Source organism: Elephas maximus, chromosome 2 (genome assembly GCF_024166365.1).
Source record: "Elephas maximus indicus isolate mEleMax1 chromosome 2, mEleMax1 primary haplotype, whole genome shotgun sequence".
Taxonomy (NCBI): domain Eukaryota; kingdom Metazoa; phylum Chordata; class Mammalia; order Proboscidea; family Elephantidae; genus Elephas; species Elephas maximus.
In genome coordinates this window covers 165,414,814-165,430,376 of record NC_064820.1, presented here as the reverse complement: position 1 = coordinate 165,430,376, position 15,563 = coordinate 165,414,814, and the positions used below count along the sequence as shown (strand labels likewise).

At 52.0% G+C, this 15,563-nt stretch overlaps 1 protein-coding gene across 1 annotated transcript in view; it reads left to right on the top strand.

Annotated features, from left to right (window-relative positions):
• CAMK2A (calcium/calmodulin dependent protein kinase II alpha) overlaps positions 1 to 4,978 on the top strand; it is a 75,551-nt gene extending 70,573 nt beyond the window's left edge. Inside the window, exons 17-18 of the mRNA XM_049874067.1 lie at positions 3,528 to 3,756; positions 4,050 to 4,978. Of these exons, the coding sequence (XP_049730024.1) occupies positions 3,528 to 3,756; positions 4,050 to 4,053 (233 nt within the window). The 3' untranslated portion in view covers positions 4,054 to 4,978. The remainder of the gene's footprint in view (positions 1 to 3,527; positions 3,757 to 4,049) is intronic.
• Positions 4,979 to 15,563: the final 10,585 nt, after the last annotated feature.

The window sequence follows — 15,563 nt, the reverse complement described above, 5'->3', positions numbered from 1 at the left end:
CACTTTAGTCATTAAAGTGACATCGTTGCTTTTTAACACTTTAGAGTCCTTTGGCAGAAGATCTGCCCAAAGCAAAACGTCATTTGATTTCTTGACTGCTTCTTCCATGGGTGTTGACTGTAGAACCAAGTAAAATGAAATCCTTGACAACTTCAATCTTTTTTTGTTTATCATGATCTTGATTATTGGTCTAGTTGTGAGGATTTTTGTTTTCTCTATGTTGAGGCATAATCCGTACTGAAGACTATAGTCTTTAATCTTCATCAGTGAGTGTTTCAAGTCCCCTTCACTTTCAGTAAGCAAGGCTGTGTCATCTACATATCTCAGGTTGTTAATGAGTCTTCCTCCAGTCCTGATGCCCTCTTCTTCTTCATATAGTCCAGCGTCTCAGATTACTTGTTCAGCATAAAGACTGAATAAATATGGTGAAAGGATGCAACCCTCACACACACCTTACCTGATTTTAAACCACACAATATCCCCTTATTCTGTTTGAACAACGGTCTCTTGTTCTATGTACAGGTTCTGTGTGAGCACAAGTAAGTGTTCTGGAATTCTCACTCATTACAATGTTATCCATAATTTCTTATGATCCACACAGTCGAATGTCTTCGCATAGTCAATAAAACACAGGTAAACATCTTTCTGGTATTCTCTGCTTTTAGCCAAGATCCATCGGATATCAGCAATGCTCTCCCTTGCTCCAAGTCCTCTTCTGAATCCGGCTTGAATTTCTGGCAGTTCCCTGTTAATGTATTACTACAACTGTTTTTGAATTATCTTCAGCAAGATTTTACTTGCATGTGATATTAATGATATTATTCGATAATTTCCGCATTCTGTGGAATCACCTTTCTTTGGAATGGGCACATATATGGCTCTCTTCCGGTCAGTTGGCCAGGTAGCTGTTTTCCAAATTTCTTGGCATAGATAAGTGAAGCGGAGCGTCTGTTTGTTGAAACATCTCAATTGGTATTCTGTCAATTCCTGGAGCCTTGTTTTTCACCAGTACCTTCACTGCAGGTTGCACTTCTTCCTTCAATACCATTGGTTCTTGATTATATGCTACCTTCTGAAATGGCTGAACTTCGACCAATCCTTTTTGGTACAGACCCTGTGTATTCCTTCTATGTTCTTTTGATGATTCCTTCATCATTCAATATTTAGCCCATGGAATCCTTCAGTATTGTAACTCGAGGCTTGAATTTTATCTTTCAGTTTGAGAAATGCTGAGCATGTTCTTCTCTTTCGGTTTTCTAACTCCAGGTCTTTGCATATGTCATTATAATACTTTGCCATCTCGAGCTGCTCTTTGAAATCTTCTGTTCAGCTCGTCATCATTTCTTCTGTTCACTTTATCTGCTCTACGCTCAAGAGAAAGTTCCAGAGTCTCTTCTGATGCTCATTTTGGTCTCTTCTTTCTTTCCCATCTTTTTAATGACCTGCTTTCTTCATGTATGATGTCCTTGATGTCATCCCACAAGTCTTCTGGTCATGAGCGTTCAATGCATCAAATCCATTCTTGAGATGATCTCTAAACTCAGGTGGGATATACTCGAGGTTGTACTTTGGCTCTCGTGGACTTGTTTCGATTTTCTGCAGCTTCAACTTGAACTTGCATATGAGCAATTGATGGCCTGTTCTGCGGTTGACCCCTGGCCTTGCTCTGACTGATGATAATGAGTTTCTCCATTGTCTCTTTCCACAGATGTAGTGATTCCTATGTATTCCATCTGGTGAGCTCCACATGTACAGTCGCCATTTCTCTTGTTTAAAAAAGGTATTTCCAATGAATAGGTAGTTGGTCTTGCAAAATTCTATCACCAAGGCTATATTTTCCCTTTACTAATCCTTCCTCTTTGTTTCCAACTTCCACATTCCAATCACCCATAATTACCAATGCATCTTGATTGCATATTTGATCAACTTCAAACTGCAAAGGTTGGTAAAAGTCTTCATCTTTGGCTTTAGTGGTTGGTGGATAAATTTGAATAATAGTTGTATTAATTGATTTTTCTTGAACTCGTATAGATATTATTCTATTATTGACAGTGTTGTACTTTAGGATAGAGCTTGAAATGTTCTTTTTACAATGAATGTAACACCATTCCTCTTCAATTTGTCATTCGCAGCAAGTAGACCATATGATTATTTGATTCAAAATGGCCAATACCAGTCCATTTCAGCTCACTAATGCCTAGGATATTGATCTTCATGTGTTCTATTTAATTTTTAATGACTTCCAGCTTTCCTAGATTTATACTTCATACATTCCACGTTCCAGTTATTAATGGATGTTTGCAGCTGTTTCTTCTCATTTTAAGTCATGCCACATCAGCAAATGAAGGTCCGGAAAGCTTTACTCCATCCACGTCTGGTTGGCTCTACTTTCAGGAGGCAGCTCTTCCACAGTTGTATTTTGAGTGCCTTCCAACCTGAGGGGCTCATCTTCTGGCACTATATCAGACAATATTACACTGGTATTCATAAAGCTTTCACTGGTCAATTTTTTCAGAAGTAGATTGCCCAATCCTTCTTCCTAGTCTGTCTTAGGCTGGAAGCTCCACTGAAACCTATCCACCATGGATGACCCTGCTGGTATTTGGAATACTGGTGGCATAGCTTCCAGTATCACAGCAACACACAAGCCACCACAGTTTGACAAAAGGACAGACAGATGCTGGTAAATCCAAATTAGATGCCCATAATTAAAATGAGGGGTTTCACACAAAAATCCAAGTTTTCAGATTTTCTTGAAAATCAGAAGATCTGGCAACACCAGTCCCACTTACTCACACGGTAACCACTGCGAGGTTGTGCACAAGGCATCCTCTTTAGATGGGACATGGTGCTCTATTCACCACAGTCCCCACCACTCTCTATTGCCTCCCTAACCCAGAGGCAAAGGGTCAGCTGTCATTTAGCATCTTATACCTAGTTTACCTCCCTTGTTTATGTATCTGCTTGGCTGCTATAAAGATTTGTGTTTGAGACTGTGGTCTAACTAAGCCCATCTGCTTCTGAAGTCATCTTGGTCCTGTACTTCTATGTGTAAGATAAAATGATTCTAAAATTCCATTCCAGTAAGATTGAAGAGGCGCAGAGGGTTAACACGCTCAGCTGCTAACCAGAAACATTGGAGGTGACTTGGAAGAAAGGCCTGGCCACCTACTTCCAAAAACTCAGCCCTTGAAAACCCCGTGGAGCACAGTTTTACTCTGACACGTATGGGGTCACCCTGAGTTGGAGTTGACTGTATGGCGACTGGTTACTGCTTAAGTTTGAAGAATTCAGGGTGTCTGAAATCCATTGTATCTAAGCTGGGAGGGGTGGTTCCATCACCTAGAAGCTCTGCCTTGGCTGCCTGGTACCTGAGCGCTGTCACAGAGACCCCTTCTTTGAATACCTCAGAAGTGCCTCAGTTGAGTGGGTCCTTGGAAGTGGGGAAGGTGAAGAAAGTGAGGAGGAGGCCCCCAATTGCATCTCCTCTGCTCCCTCTTGCCCCCCTCCTCCCACCCCGCCTCCAGTGTGGTCCAGGAACAGCAAGCCCGTGCACACCACCATCCTGAACCCCCACATCCACCTGATGGGTGACGAGTCAGCCTGCATCGCCTACATTCGCATCACGCAGTATCTGGACGCCGGCGGCATCCCCCGCACGGCCCAGTCCGAGGAGACCCGCATCTGGCACCGCCGGGACGGCAAATGGCAGATTGTCCACTTCCACAGATCTGGGGCGCCCTCTGTCCTCCCGCAGTAAGGGCCTTTGCCCCTCTGTCCTGCCCCTACCCCAGCCACAGGGCAAATCCATGGAATGGGGCGGGGGGGGGGTTGGCCTGGAGCCGGGACAAATCTGGGGGACTTCTGGAAGGCTGTGGAGGTGCGAGTGCAGGAAGGAGGCTGGGCTGGGCTGGTAGGGGACAGGGCGGAGGTGGGGGGCGTGGAGGCGGGCGGGACCTGCAGGAGGCCGCTGGAACTGCAACCAAAGACAGAGGGGAGGGTCGCCCAAGGGAAACCACAGCGCCCACCCTCCCCACCATGTCTTACAGTTGAAGGACCGAGCTGGGGGTCACTGCGTTGCTGTGTCACGGGGACCCGCTCTTTGTCCGTGGAATGTGGCTGCTGGTTCTCCCACTTGGATTTTGCTGGAATTCCCCTCACCGCGTCACCCTTCCACGACGTTGTCAATCACCGCTGTACCTGGGTCAAGAAAACCTGCCTGTTCACAAAAGCCATCACGACTTCAGAGCAAATGGCCACGTCCTGCTCCATACCCTGCCCCGCCCCATGTCTCCCACTCACTCGCTGGCCTTCTCCCATCGACTTTTCCTTGTGGCTTCCCCTGGTGGGGTGGGCTTCCCCAGGCCTGGGTACCAGGTGGCTGGCTCCCAGGACCACCCCACCAGGCTATGGGCTAGGACCAGGGGTGGGGAGAAGGAGGGGCGGAGTCATGCAGAATGTGGCATCTGCCAGTCCCTCTCCTGGGTCCTTCCTCTTCTGAGGGCTGCGGGTTAAGGGCAGATGAACCCCTACTCCCCTGAGCCAACCTCCCCTGTGGGAGCCGGCGCCACAGTACCAGATGTCAGGAGCCTCATGCGTCAGACTTCATCACTAGCTCCTCTCCCTGCTGCCCTGACCTCTTCCTCTTCTACTGACCTTCTACTGACCCGGGAGTTTTTCTTTATGACGGTTCCCCTCAGTGTGGGAAGCATATCCTCTCAGGTTGCCCCCACTCCCTCCTCCTTCCTTCGGGTGATGTTTACCTCCAAGACTTAGCCCACCCTGCCATTATCCCGTCATCTGTGGAGAATTCCAGCATCATCGAATCTGAGAGAGGGAAGCTGATTGTTTCTCGGGGGCAAAAGAAAGCAACCTTTAGGTATCACTTCTCCTTGGACCGCATGCCTTTTTATAGCCAAACTTCTGTGTATTTCGTAAATGGATTTCGCATTAATGGATATTTATGTAATAATTAGACCTCTCCAATTATTGTGAGGGGGGTTGGGCTGGAAAGGGGGAGGGGGTGGGAAGAGGGGTGAGGGGTAGTTCTTTTCTGTTCTGTATTTCCTTTTTTTTGTTGTTTTAAATTTTTTTGGTCATCTCTGAGGTGGACTTTGTCATCAGCGGATATGTGGGGCTGAGGTGGACTCAGCTCCAGGGGGAAGGTCCTCTCTGACATCTTGGCCCCAAGGCGAGCTGAAGTAGGGGCTCCTTTGGGGATTGTGGAAGCCTCAGATGTCAGCGCCGGTTAAAAAACAGCTGGTCAGCTCAGAGGGAGGGGAGAGGTTGTCAGGATGGAATTATCTGGACTTTTCTTTGCTTCCCTCCCAAACCGAGCTTCCCAAGGTTTCATCCATCTGTCCACTATGTCCCCCACCCACCTCTGGGGGACCATGAAGCTTGCGTTCCCCTTGGGGTCTGACAGCCAAAGCAGACACTGGGAATTTCTCCTCTCCATGCCTCATCCTGAGCCTTGGGTTCTCATTCTCTCCCTTCTCCTTTCTTGTCCCCTCTCCCCTGGGACTGACTGGTGTGGAATGCCTTGGCTCATTCACCCGGACCTACTGTCTGCACTGTTTTCTTTGCATGACTTTATATGCAGTATGTTGAAAAAAACAAAAAGAAGAAAAAGCACTCAACAAAATCAATCTTTATGTTTTGGACAAAAAAAAAAAAAAATAGAGGTTGTATTCTCAGTGTCTGACTCGGGATTATGTTGCTGCCTCTCTGTGCTTTTGGCCTCTGTGTGGCCGTGTTTTGCCAGCATGAGATACTGTCCCCTCTGGAGGGCTTTAGGGGAGGAAGAGTCATATCCCCAGTGATTTGGAGGAGGCTCTGGTTCCCCCAACCCTCCAGGGAGTCCCCAGGGGGTGTTGGTCAGAGCTGGACTGATGAGGATCTTTGATCCAGAACTTGCTGAGTTTTCTCTGGTCACGCACTGTCTGCTGGGCACTTTCTCAACTCCTGCTGCCTGGGCCAAGGAAGTGAGAGGGTAGGTCAGACAGGCTGGGCTGGAGCTGCAGGCCAGGAGGAGGCACCCAGGCCCCCTAGTTTCTAAGCTGGACCCTCACCAGCCTCTGTCCTTGACAGAGACCCTGCTGCCCAGGCTAGGGGTGAGCACTTGGTCTTCTCTGGGCCCAGAGGGCTTTGCAGTAAGGCCCATCCATCACAGTGCCCCAGCCCACAACCACCTGCCTCGCCTGTGTGCCCTCCACTTCCCACAGCCATCCCCAGGCCAAAGGTGGGGTGTGGCCTCCACCAGGGGATGCTGCAAGTACCATGGCAAGGCCTGGTCCCCCCTCTTCAGCCTCAGTCTCCCTATTGGCTAAAAGGGTTGAAGGTTCCTACCCAGCCTACACTGCAGGGCTAGTGGGGGATCGGACGGCCCCACGGTGTGAAGCCCAAAACAGCTGTGAGAGCTTACAAGGTTGGCCACTGCCTGGAGTCCTGTTTCACTCTGGGCCTGGCCAATCCCCTCCTCTCTCCCACCTGCGGCCCCTTGTTTCCCCTCTTTGGTGCTTGTCAACTGCTTATTAGCAGTGGACTGCAGGGGAAAGAGCAGTGGTTTGGGGGTTAGTAGGCTTCGAATTCCAGCTGTGTGACCTTGGCTAGGTCCTTTCCCCTCTCTGGGCCTCGGTTTCCCTACCAGAGGAAACTGAGCTGGAGGACTCCAAGGTCCTGCTTCTCAATGGGTGACACGCCTCCTGTCCACTGTGTCCCTGTCTTCCTCTTTTTTCTCCAAGTGCCAGAGAGGTGGAGGCAGGTCCCTACCCAGGCTGAGATGGCCCCACTGTGAAGGCCACTCCTGGGCTAAAACCAGGATGAACTGGTCACCCCAAAGCATGCCCCACCCAAGAGACCCAGACCAAGGGCATGTGCCCATGGAGCCCACACCCCACACTAGCCACCTGGTGTAGACCACAGGGCACTGGGCATTACCTGGAGGCAGCAGGCAGGTGACACTGGCAGAAAAAGCCACCCAGAGCCCACCTAAACTGAAAACTCTGTGCTCCTCCAAAATATCCTTTAGATGCAAAAAATCCAAACCCAAGCAAAAACCTAGGCTCGGGCCTGCAAATGCGTTTATGGGAAAGTATTCTTTTGGGCTTGTGCCCACTGTGTGGCACATCCTGACCCCTGGCCTCCTGTCTCCCTTCAAAGGGAGACCCTTTTGCGGGATGTATTTGCCAGACTTCCCGTGCTGGCTTCTTTGTTACTGTTTGTTTGGGGGTTTGTTTCAGTTCCTTTTTTTTAAATATGTGGCTGTGAACTTGAATGACCACTGCTCAAACTTTCTGCTACTGGGGGGCTGGGTGGGGGAGAAGGGGCGTCTGTTTTATTCTTGGTGTTTTCAGTGCAATAAATAGCTACAAACTTCTGTGTACTTGGTGTCTGTCTGCAGGGGGCACTGGGAGGCTTTTTTTTTTTTTTTTTTTCTGTTCTAGGTTCCACCACCCCCACCACCCCCCACCCCCAGTTGCAAAATGGAAGACCTGGTCCTCGTTTCGATTGGATCAGCTTAGGTCACATGCTCAAGGATTAGCCAATCATAGGGGCATTATACCGGGACCACATGACCTAACCTTAGAGCCAGGGATGGGGTCAGCTTCCTGGGAGGCACCTGGGGATGCCCTGAACAAGAGGAAAGGGAATGAATACAGGTCGCCATAAACAGTCAACAGCTGAAGTCTTCCTTGGGGGCACTGGGGCAAGGTCCTTCTCCTCAAGGCTTCAGTTTCCCTTGTACAATGAGGGGGTTGTTCCAGGAGAAACATCCCTCCAACCACCACCATTCTCTTCTCTCAGCCATTGAGCCTAACAGACAAGCCTTCAGCCTCACAGCTCCTGGAGAGTGGTTTGGAGAAAGAGGAAAGAGAGGAAGAGCCTCTTTGCCCATAAAAGTAGTTGTGGATCAAGTGCCTGGGGCAGGGGTCTTGGGCTTGGACAAAGAGGTGTGGAAGTGAGGCCAGTTTGGTTCTCTGAGCCCAAACTGCTCGCCTCTGACCAGGCCTGGCGAGAGTGGTGATGCCCAGAGGCTATGGCCCTCGCTGGGCCGTGTTAGGGTGGCTGACAGCCCTGGTTTGCTCGCAGGGGACTTTTAGTGCTAAAACCAGGATGAACCAGTAACCCCAAGCCATGCTCCACCCAAGAGACCCAGACCAAGGGCATGTGCCCACGGAGCCCACACCCCACACTAGACCACGCTGTGTGCATCCAGGGCTCTAGAGGTCCTTGCCCATGGCCTGCACCTGCCATGTTCCGGGTCTGTCCTCACTGCTGGTGTGAGGATGTCCAGGGAGAGTGTGCCCCCCACACACACATGAACACCTTTGCAGTGAGAGCAAGGCCAAGGCTGGGAAGACAAGAGGGCAGGCTGCAGAGAGCCTGGGAGCTTCCATTTGCACTCTTGCCCTGGACATCACAAAGGTTAGTGCCAAACCTCCTTCCAGCTCCGCCTTCACACACCTCAATGAGTGGTTTCCTAGGATCTCTCCCCTGGGCAGTTCAGAAGGGCTTGAGGGCTTAGGCTGCTATTGCCGATACTGGCCAGCTGGTGGCAGCACAGGAGAAAGTTACAGGAGGTCCTTGAGCCCTGTGAATGGCTTCAACTCTCAAAAACTATCAACTCCATTTTAAAACACAATTACACAGGTGCAAGGCCATTTCTAAGTTCACGAAGTGCTTTCACACAAAGTGCTTATCCCAGTTATTCCTTACAAAAGAAAGAGGAAGACACTGAGACTCAGGCAAAGAGGCTTCTTTCAAGACTCAGAGCCAGGACTCAAGCCCATCCGCCCAGCCTTCTAACTCTGAGGACAGGGCTCTGTCCCTTCCTGGGGCCTCCTTGCCCTACTCTGGACTGGGGTGATGTTAACTGTGTTTCCCTGTCTCTGGGCGGCCAGCAAAGAGTGACTGAGATTCTTAGAAACCCTCCTCCTTCAGCCCCCCACCCCGTTCCCTTCCAGCAACTTGCTCATCTCTCAGTCGTCTATACCTGCAATCTCCTCTGCACTCTCCAAAACCCACTGCAGAGGGCTGCTTCCCGCTCGTCTCTGCTCAGCACACCTCCTCAGCCTTCTGGACACAGCCCCGGTACCTCCTCCTCCTCCTCCTCCTCAGGGAAGCAGGGCCCTCTCCCTCCTTAACCTCAGTTGGGTCTCTCTCTGGGCTTCCACAACACCCTCTACCCACATCACCCGAATTCTGTGGTTTGAAGTCACCTGGGTTCAAACCCACCCAGTGGCTCTGTGGGAGTAAGACCTGGCGATCTGTACCTACGATTACAGCCTAGGAAACCCTATGGAGCAGTTCTACTCTGTCACATGGGGTGGCTGTGTGCCAGAATTGACTCGACACCCCCTAACAACAACAAGCAAGTGTCTGCAAAACTGTGTGCTCCCTGAAGGCAGGATGGTGTTTTGCTCATGCTGAGGACTCACACAGCAGGTACCGCTGTTCTTGCCCAGTAGACCCCCAGCAAATAAGTGTTGCTGGCCTGGGGAAGGAGTGGGCGCCCTGTGGACATGAATATCAGCACCTTCCTCTGTGAGGGTGGCTAACATTTACTGGGCACTGACCACATGCCAAGCGCACCCCACCTCCTTTATTCGAGCTCTCTCTTAAGCTGTGGGCACTATTACTCCCTTCATTCTATAAATAACCAGCCTAGGGTGCAGAGGGTGGAGGACCCTGCTCAAGACAGCCCAGGTTTAGACTTTCGGCTGCCATACCGCAAGCCTGCTTCCCTGGGCACAGACCTGTTTGTGTGTCTAGATGAGATAGACCTGTGTCCTACCCCTCAGGAATCCCTGACATCACCCAGGAGAGCAAGAGACCTGCAGAGAACCAGAAGCCAGGCATGCTGGGATGGGGGCTAGATCTGGAGTTCAAGGGTGCCGGAGCCCAGAAGGAGGGGGCGAGAGAAGTGGTGACTGTAGGTTCTGGGGAGCGTTTGCGGAGGCGCCCAACAGGTTGAGGTGGGGGGGAGGGGGGGAGGCAAGGGTGAAGCCTGAGGGCCCAGGGCAGTGGTTCATGTAGATGTGGGGAGAGAAAAGGTAGGAGAGGAGGCGGAGGCCAATAGGGGGCTGTGATGTGGGCGTGCCCTTCCAGGGCCCAGGTGAGCTCTGTCTGCCACAGGCGGTTCCCCCAGCAATGGGAGGTGGCCCTCCCAGACCCAGGCTGTAGTAAATTTTTTAGGAAACATCCCCAGCAGGTGCTGGGAGTATTTGAACTAGGCAGGGTGGGGCAGGCCCAATCCTATGGGAATGCCCCCCTCTCCTTTTTCTTCCTCCTAGGCCAGCCCCACCCTCCCGTTTTCTCCACCTGGGCCTGCCAAGGTCTCAGAGCCACTTCCTCAGGGCAGCCTGGCCCAGTCATCCCTTCCTGGAACCAGGGTCACAGCTGGGAATGGAATGGGCAGGGCCATCCAGAGGGGTCTATTCCTTTCCTAAAGAAAAAGGTGGTCATCACCATTCTCTCCTAGTGCGGCTATGGATGAGTGATCGTCACCTTTCTGGGCCTCAGTTTCCTCATTATTACAACAATAGGGTTGAACCTGTGGTCCCCCAAAATTCTGAGCTGAACTGGCTGCTGCAGATTCACCCAGGGAGTTTACCAAAAATGCAGATCTTTCAGGCTCCGTCCTTAGAGAATAGGATATACTAGGGCTGAGTAATGGTTTTAATAAGCACCCAAGTTTGGGATCCTGCATCGAGCACCCCTTTCCCAGTTCCCACAGTCAGACTGGGAGCCTGAAGATAGAGTTATCGCCAAGCCCCACCCCAGCCTTCCGCTTCCCCATCCTCCTCCCCTGACTCAGCTAGATCAATATTGACCATTGGCCCCTCCCCTGCCTCTAGTTCCCCACCACCTCTCCAGCCTCCAAGTTCTCTGAGATCCTGACCCTGGGTCAGCAAAGTCAGGGTCCGAGCCAGCCCTGGGGCCCACGGATTTTACTGCTGTGCCCACTCCCTACCTCTCACTTCCATATGCCTTCTGGTTTGGCAAGGAATCCCTAGGTGGCACAAATGGTTGATATGCTTGGCTGCTAACCGAAAGGTTGGAGGTTCAAGTCCACCCAGAGGCACCTCAGAAGAAAGGCCTGGTGATCTACTTCCAAAAAATCAGCCACTGAAAAACCTGCGGAGCACAGTTCTACTGTGACACACATGGGGTTGCCATGAGTAGGAGTAACTATGACAAGTGGTTTGTTTTTGTTTTGTTTTGTTTTCCCTGGTTTGACAGGGTGTCCCAGCTCGCTGGAGAAACCATCAGGTCCCCTAATCATTAACCTCATCCTGCAGGAGGAGTGAAAACTTCCTTCCACCAGGTGCAGGCAATCCCCAAGTCCATCTCAGAAGAATGGGACCACTGCTTCCCTCCATAGCTCTCCCCAGCATGGCACCGAGGGTGGGGGCATAGAGCTCCCTCTTGCCCATCACTCTCCCTCAAGGTACCTCCATGGAGCACTCTGACCCTGTTCAACCCTCTCATTTTACAGATGAGAACACTGGGGTCTGGCCCCCAAGATGCCTTACCATGGGACTGGGTGGTGTGGGCAAGCCTTGGGCCTCAGTCTCAGCCCGTCCCCTGCTCCAAGCACGCCAGCCTCTTGACCAGCTTCTTCCTGGGCTGGTTGGAGGTGGGAGCCAGGCCTGAGTTTTCTCATCTGTGCAAGGGTCAGCTGGCTAATGACAATCACCCCACACAGAGGACTTCATGTCACACTTTATGCTAAGCACTTGGATCATTTTTTAAAGTATGCATTGAGCATCCAGGTTATCTCATTTAATACCCTGCAATTTACATGCGCAGAAGCTGGAGCTCAGAGAGGGGAGGCAGCAGATTCAGCTGTGTCACATGGCATGTAAGCCACGGCTGTGTGGCTCTGGCCAGCAGATGTCCAATTCCACCTTGGTTCCTACTGCTAAAATTCTTTAGGGGTTGCAACTCACAGATGTCGTGGACTTTAGTGGGAAAGGCCTTCTTTCTCCCACACAAAATGTGATCCTGGACGAGGTGCTGGAAGGAGGCCTCTGTGTGGCCAGAGGGGGTGGTGGTCACTCTGTCCTGGGGGAGAAGGTGGCAGGAAGTCAGACAGAGATGGGGCAGGAGGGGCAAGGCTGTCCAAGGACCAGGGGCAGGCAGCCAGCCCTGGACACCCTTTCAGAGTAGGACCAGCGTCATTGAGGTCTCAGGCCTGGAGGGAGTGGCCTGGTTCTTGAGGAGCCAAACTTTCCGTGAGCCACCAGCAAAAAATGAATCTGGAGGACAGCATTCACCGCAGATCCGAGACTCAGCAACCAAGGGTCATATGGAATTCGAAGAGGCCAGAGGCTGGATATCCCTAGAGCCAACCAACCACTTTCAGTTTGATGTTCCTTTGTGTGGAGCTGTGGGCTGGCACTGTGGGGTCAGGGTGGGAGGTCCACAGGTCAGAAGCCCTGTCTCTTCCTTAGAGGAGCTGGCGGTGGGGAAGAGGTGGGGATGCAAACATAGTCCTTCAATCAACAACTGTATATCCACTGCCCACCAAGCAGCAGGCCCTGTGCTAGGGCCCACATCGTCTTAAACCTGGGTGACATTGCTGCTGTAGGAGTCCTTAGCCACATTTTGCTGGTTAAGAAACTAAAGCTTAGAGAGGTTAGGTGACTCCCCAAGGTCACACAGCCAGGGAGCGGCAGAGCTGAGACCAATCCCAGATCTGAGTGACAGAGTGACCCCAGCCCTCCGCTAGTGCCCTGTTGCCATCCCAAAGAGCTCCGGGGTCCATGGAGCAAATTATGAGTCTCAACTGCTGCCTCAGAAGACCATGAGTGCCCCGTAAAGGCAGGGCGGGGCTGTCAGGGCTCACACACCAGTTGTAGGACTGAGTCAGACCCCAAGGGTCCACACCTGGTTGGAGACTTAAAACAAAGAGGGAACTAAAAGAATGGATGGATTCCCTGGGTGGTGCAAAGGGTTAACACATTTCGCTGCTACCCGAAAGGTTGGAAGTTCAAGTCTACCCAGAGTTGCCTCGGAAGAAAGGCCTGGCAATCTACTTCTGAAAAATCAGCCATTGAAAACCCTATGGAGCACAGTTCTGTTCTGACTCACATGGGGTTGGCTTGACGGCACCTGGCTTAAAAAGATGGAGAGGATTCTGGCAGGAGGGTGGGGAAGACACGCGATCAGGGTGGGAGGCACTGCCTGAGCAAGGTCGGGAGCCCAGCCTGGGCCACTCGGGATAGGATGGGAGTTTAAGTTGCTTGGGTGGTGGAGGGGAGCACAGCAGCAGAGCTTACTGAGGACCCAGCACCAAGGGAACCACTGGGGCCACTGGAGTTGTCTGCTGACCCTCACTTGACCTTAGCAATGTGGCTGACCCTGATGGTGTGATGAGGGGCCCCCACCCCAAGGTTTGCTCTTAGAGCCACTGAATAATAGGCTGGAGGTCACTGCAGACGCCCCAGAGCCCCATGTCACTGCTTCCCAGGCCCAAGAGCTGCGGTGGATGCCCCAGCACACCCTCTAACACACCCTAGGGGGCCCTATGCCTCCCTGGGGCACATGGATCAGCTGTGCCCAGGAGCTGAGGATTGAGTGGGTCAGGAGCCCTGGGGCTGGCCTCAGCTCCGGCACTTTCGCCTCGGGGGACCTCGGGCAAGCCCCGCTGCTTTGGGCTGCTCATCCCCTAACTGCAGAATGGCAGGCCTGCACATAGAGGCCAATGGGAGGCCCTGTTTGAGCGGCGCTGTTTTACATCTTCCCATGCGTAAAACTGAAAAATTTCTCATAAAAAACCAGGCTTCCATCTGCTCTTAAAAAGTCAGGTGGCTATGTGTCCACACTTCTGATGGGTAGCCTCCTAAGCTAGGTGTGCTTTCTTCTCTAGTTTGCCACAGTCCCCCACTACTCCCTCTTAACTCTCCAACGCTTTCTCAGTATCAGCTGCCACTCATCCTCCATTCACACCCAAAGCTTTGCTCCCTGCTCTGGACAGGGCTGATGTCCCCCCCCCCCCCCGCCCCATCCCGAGGTGCCTACAGCCCTGTCTCGAATTCCCCCAGCTGAGGTAGCTGGTGCACAATAAGCTTACACTGCATTGGGGCCTGGCTGGAGTCTATTCTGAGCAAGGAAGACCCGTGATCAATAAAGGAAATGGGAAGGATGGTAGCAGCTGGGAGATGGTGCAGGCGGCAGCAGGAGGTGGGGGTAGCAGGAAGGGCTGTCTGGGAGCAGCGGAAATGGGAAAAGCAGGCAGATTGGAAGACTGGGCCAGGGAGGAGAGCAGCCCAGGAACCGCAGACCGAGTGGCAGGGGAGGAGGCAAGGAGGCAGCGGAGGCGAGGCAGGTGAGATGAGGCAAAGGGAGGTGAGGCAGGGATAAGTGAAGCTGTTGGATTCAGACTCCTAAACCATTGCCATCAAGTCGATTCCGACTCAGAGAGACCCTATAGGACACAGTGGAATTGCCCCATAGGGTTTCCAAGGTGGATTCAAACTGCCGACCTTTTAGTTAGCAGCCGAGCTCTTAGGACCCTCCAACGTCAGACGTGGACTCTGAGGAAAGAACCCTAGATAGACCCCAGGACCTTCCATTCCTGAATCCTGGGACACCTGGCAGCAGCTGAGTGGCTGGGTAAGGAATACGGACCAGATCCTAGTGCCCAGGCCTGCCCTCGAGAGTCCATAGCCGCGAGTCAGCCTCCTCCCCTGACAGCAGCACTGCTGCCAGGGGCCCTGCTAGCGGCTGGAGCCTGCCCCCAGGGTATGGGAAGAAGCACCTTGAATCCTGAAGGCTATTCCTGTATCCTCTACAAATTTGCAAATTTGTCTCTCTTCCCCCACCCAGAGCCCCAAACAAAGGGGGGTGGGAGGGGCAGCCTGGTCCTTTGTTAGGGGAAATTTATTAATATTCGAAATATGCAGGGCCCTTCATTTCCAACCCCAATCAAAGCCTTTGCAAACACCTGGACTTGCATTTAAAAGATCTGGAGCTCTTTTATATGATAGGGTCCTGCTGGGAGCGGGTGGATGGAACCTGGAAATTCTTCCGGCCTGGGAAACTCTTGGCTCCTCCCAACCCTGGTCTTCCAACTTGGCCTTCACCTTCAGGGTGGGAGGGGGGAAGAGGGAGGAGCTGGAGAGGGAAAGAAAGTTGCCCAGGGCAGGGGAAAGGAAAATGCTGGTGTATTCTAGTTGCCCCGTAGCTCTGCCCCTTTGGCTGAGAGTAAATTTAGTCTCTTCTCTCTAGACCTCAGTTTACACACACGTGTATGGTGGCACGAATGGTTTGTGCTCTTCTACTAACCCATAGGCTGGCAGTTTGAACCACTCAGTGGTGCCAAGGAAGAAAGACCTGGTGATCTGCTTTCATAAGGATTACAGCTAAGAAAACCCTATGGAACAGTTCTCCTGTGTAACACATGGGGTCGCCATGAGTCCAAATCAACTTGATGGCAACAAGTTTGGTTTTTTGGTAGGTGGCCTCTAAGGGCCTAGAGTTTGTCTTCCTTCCTTAGTCCCACCCACCCACCGCTGCCATGGGAAACTGCAGAACAAACATTAGAAGCCAGAAGA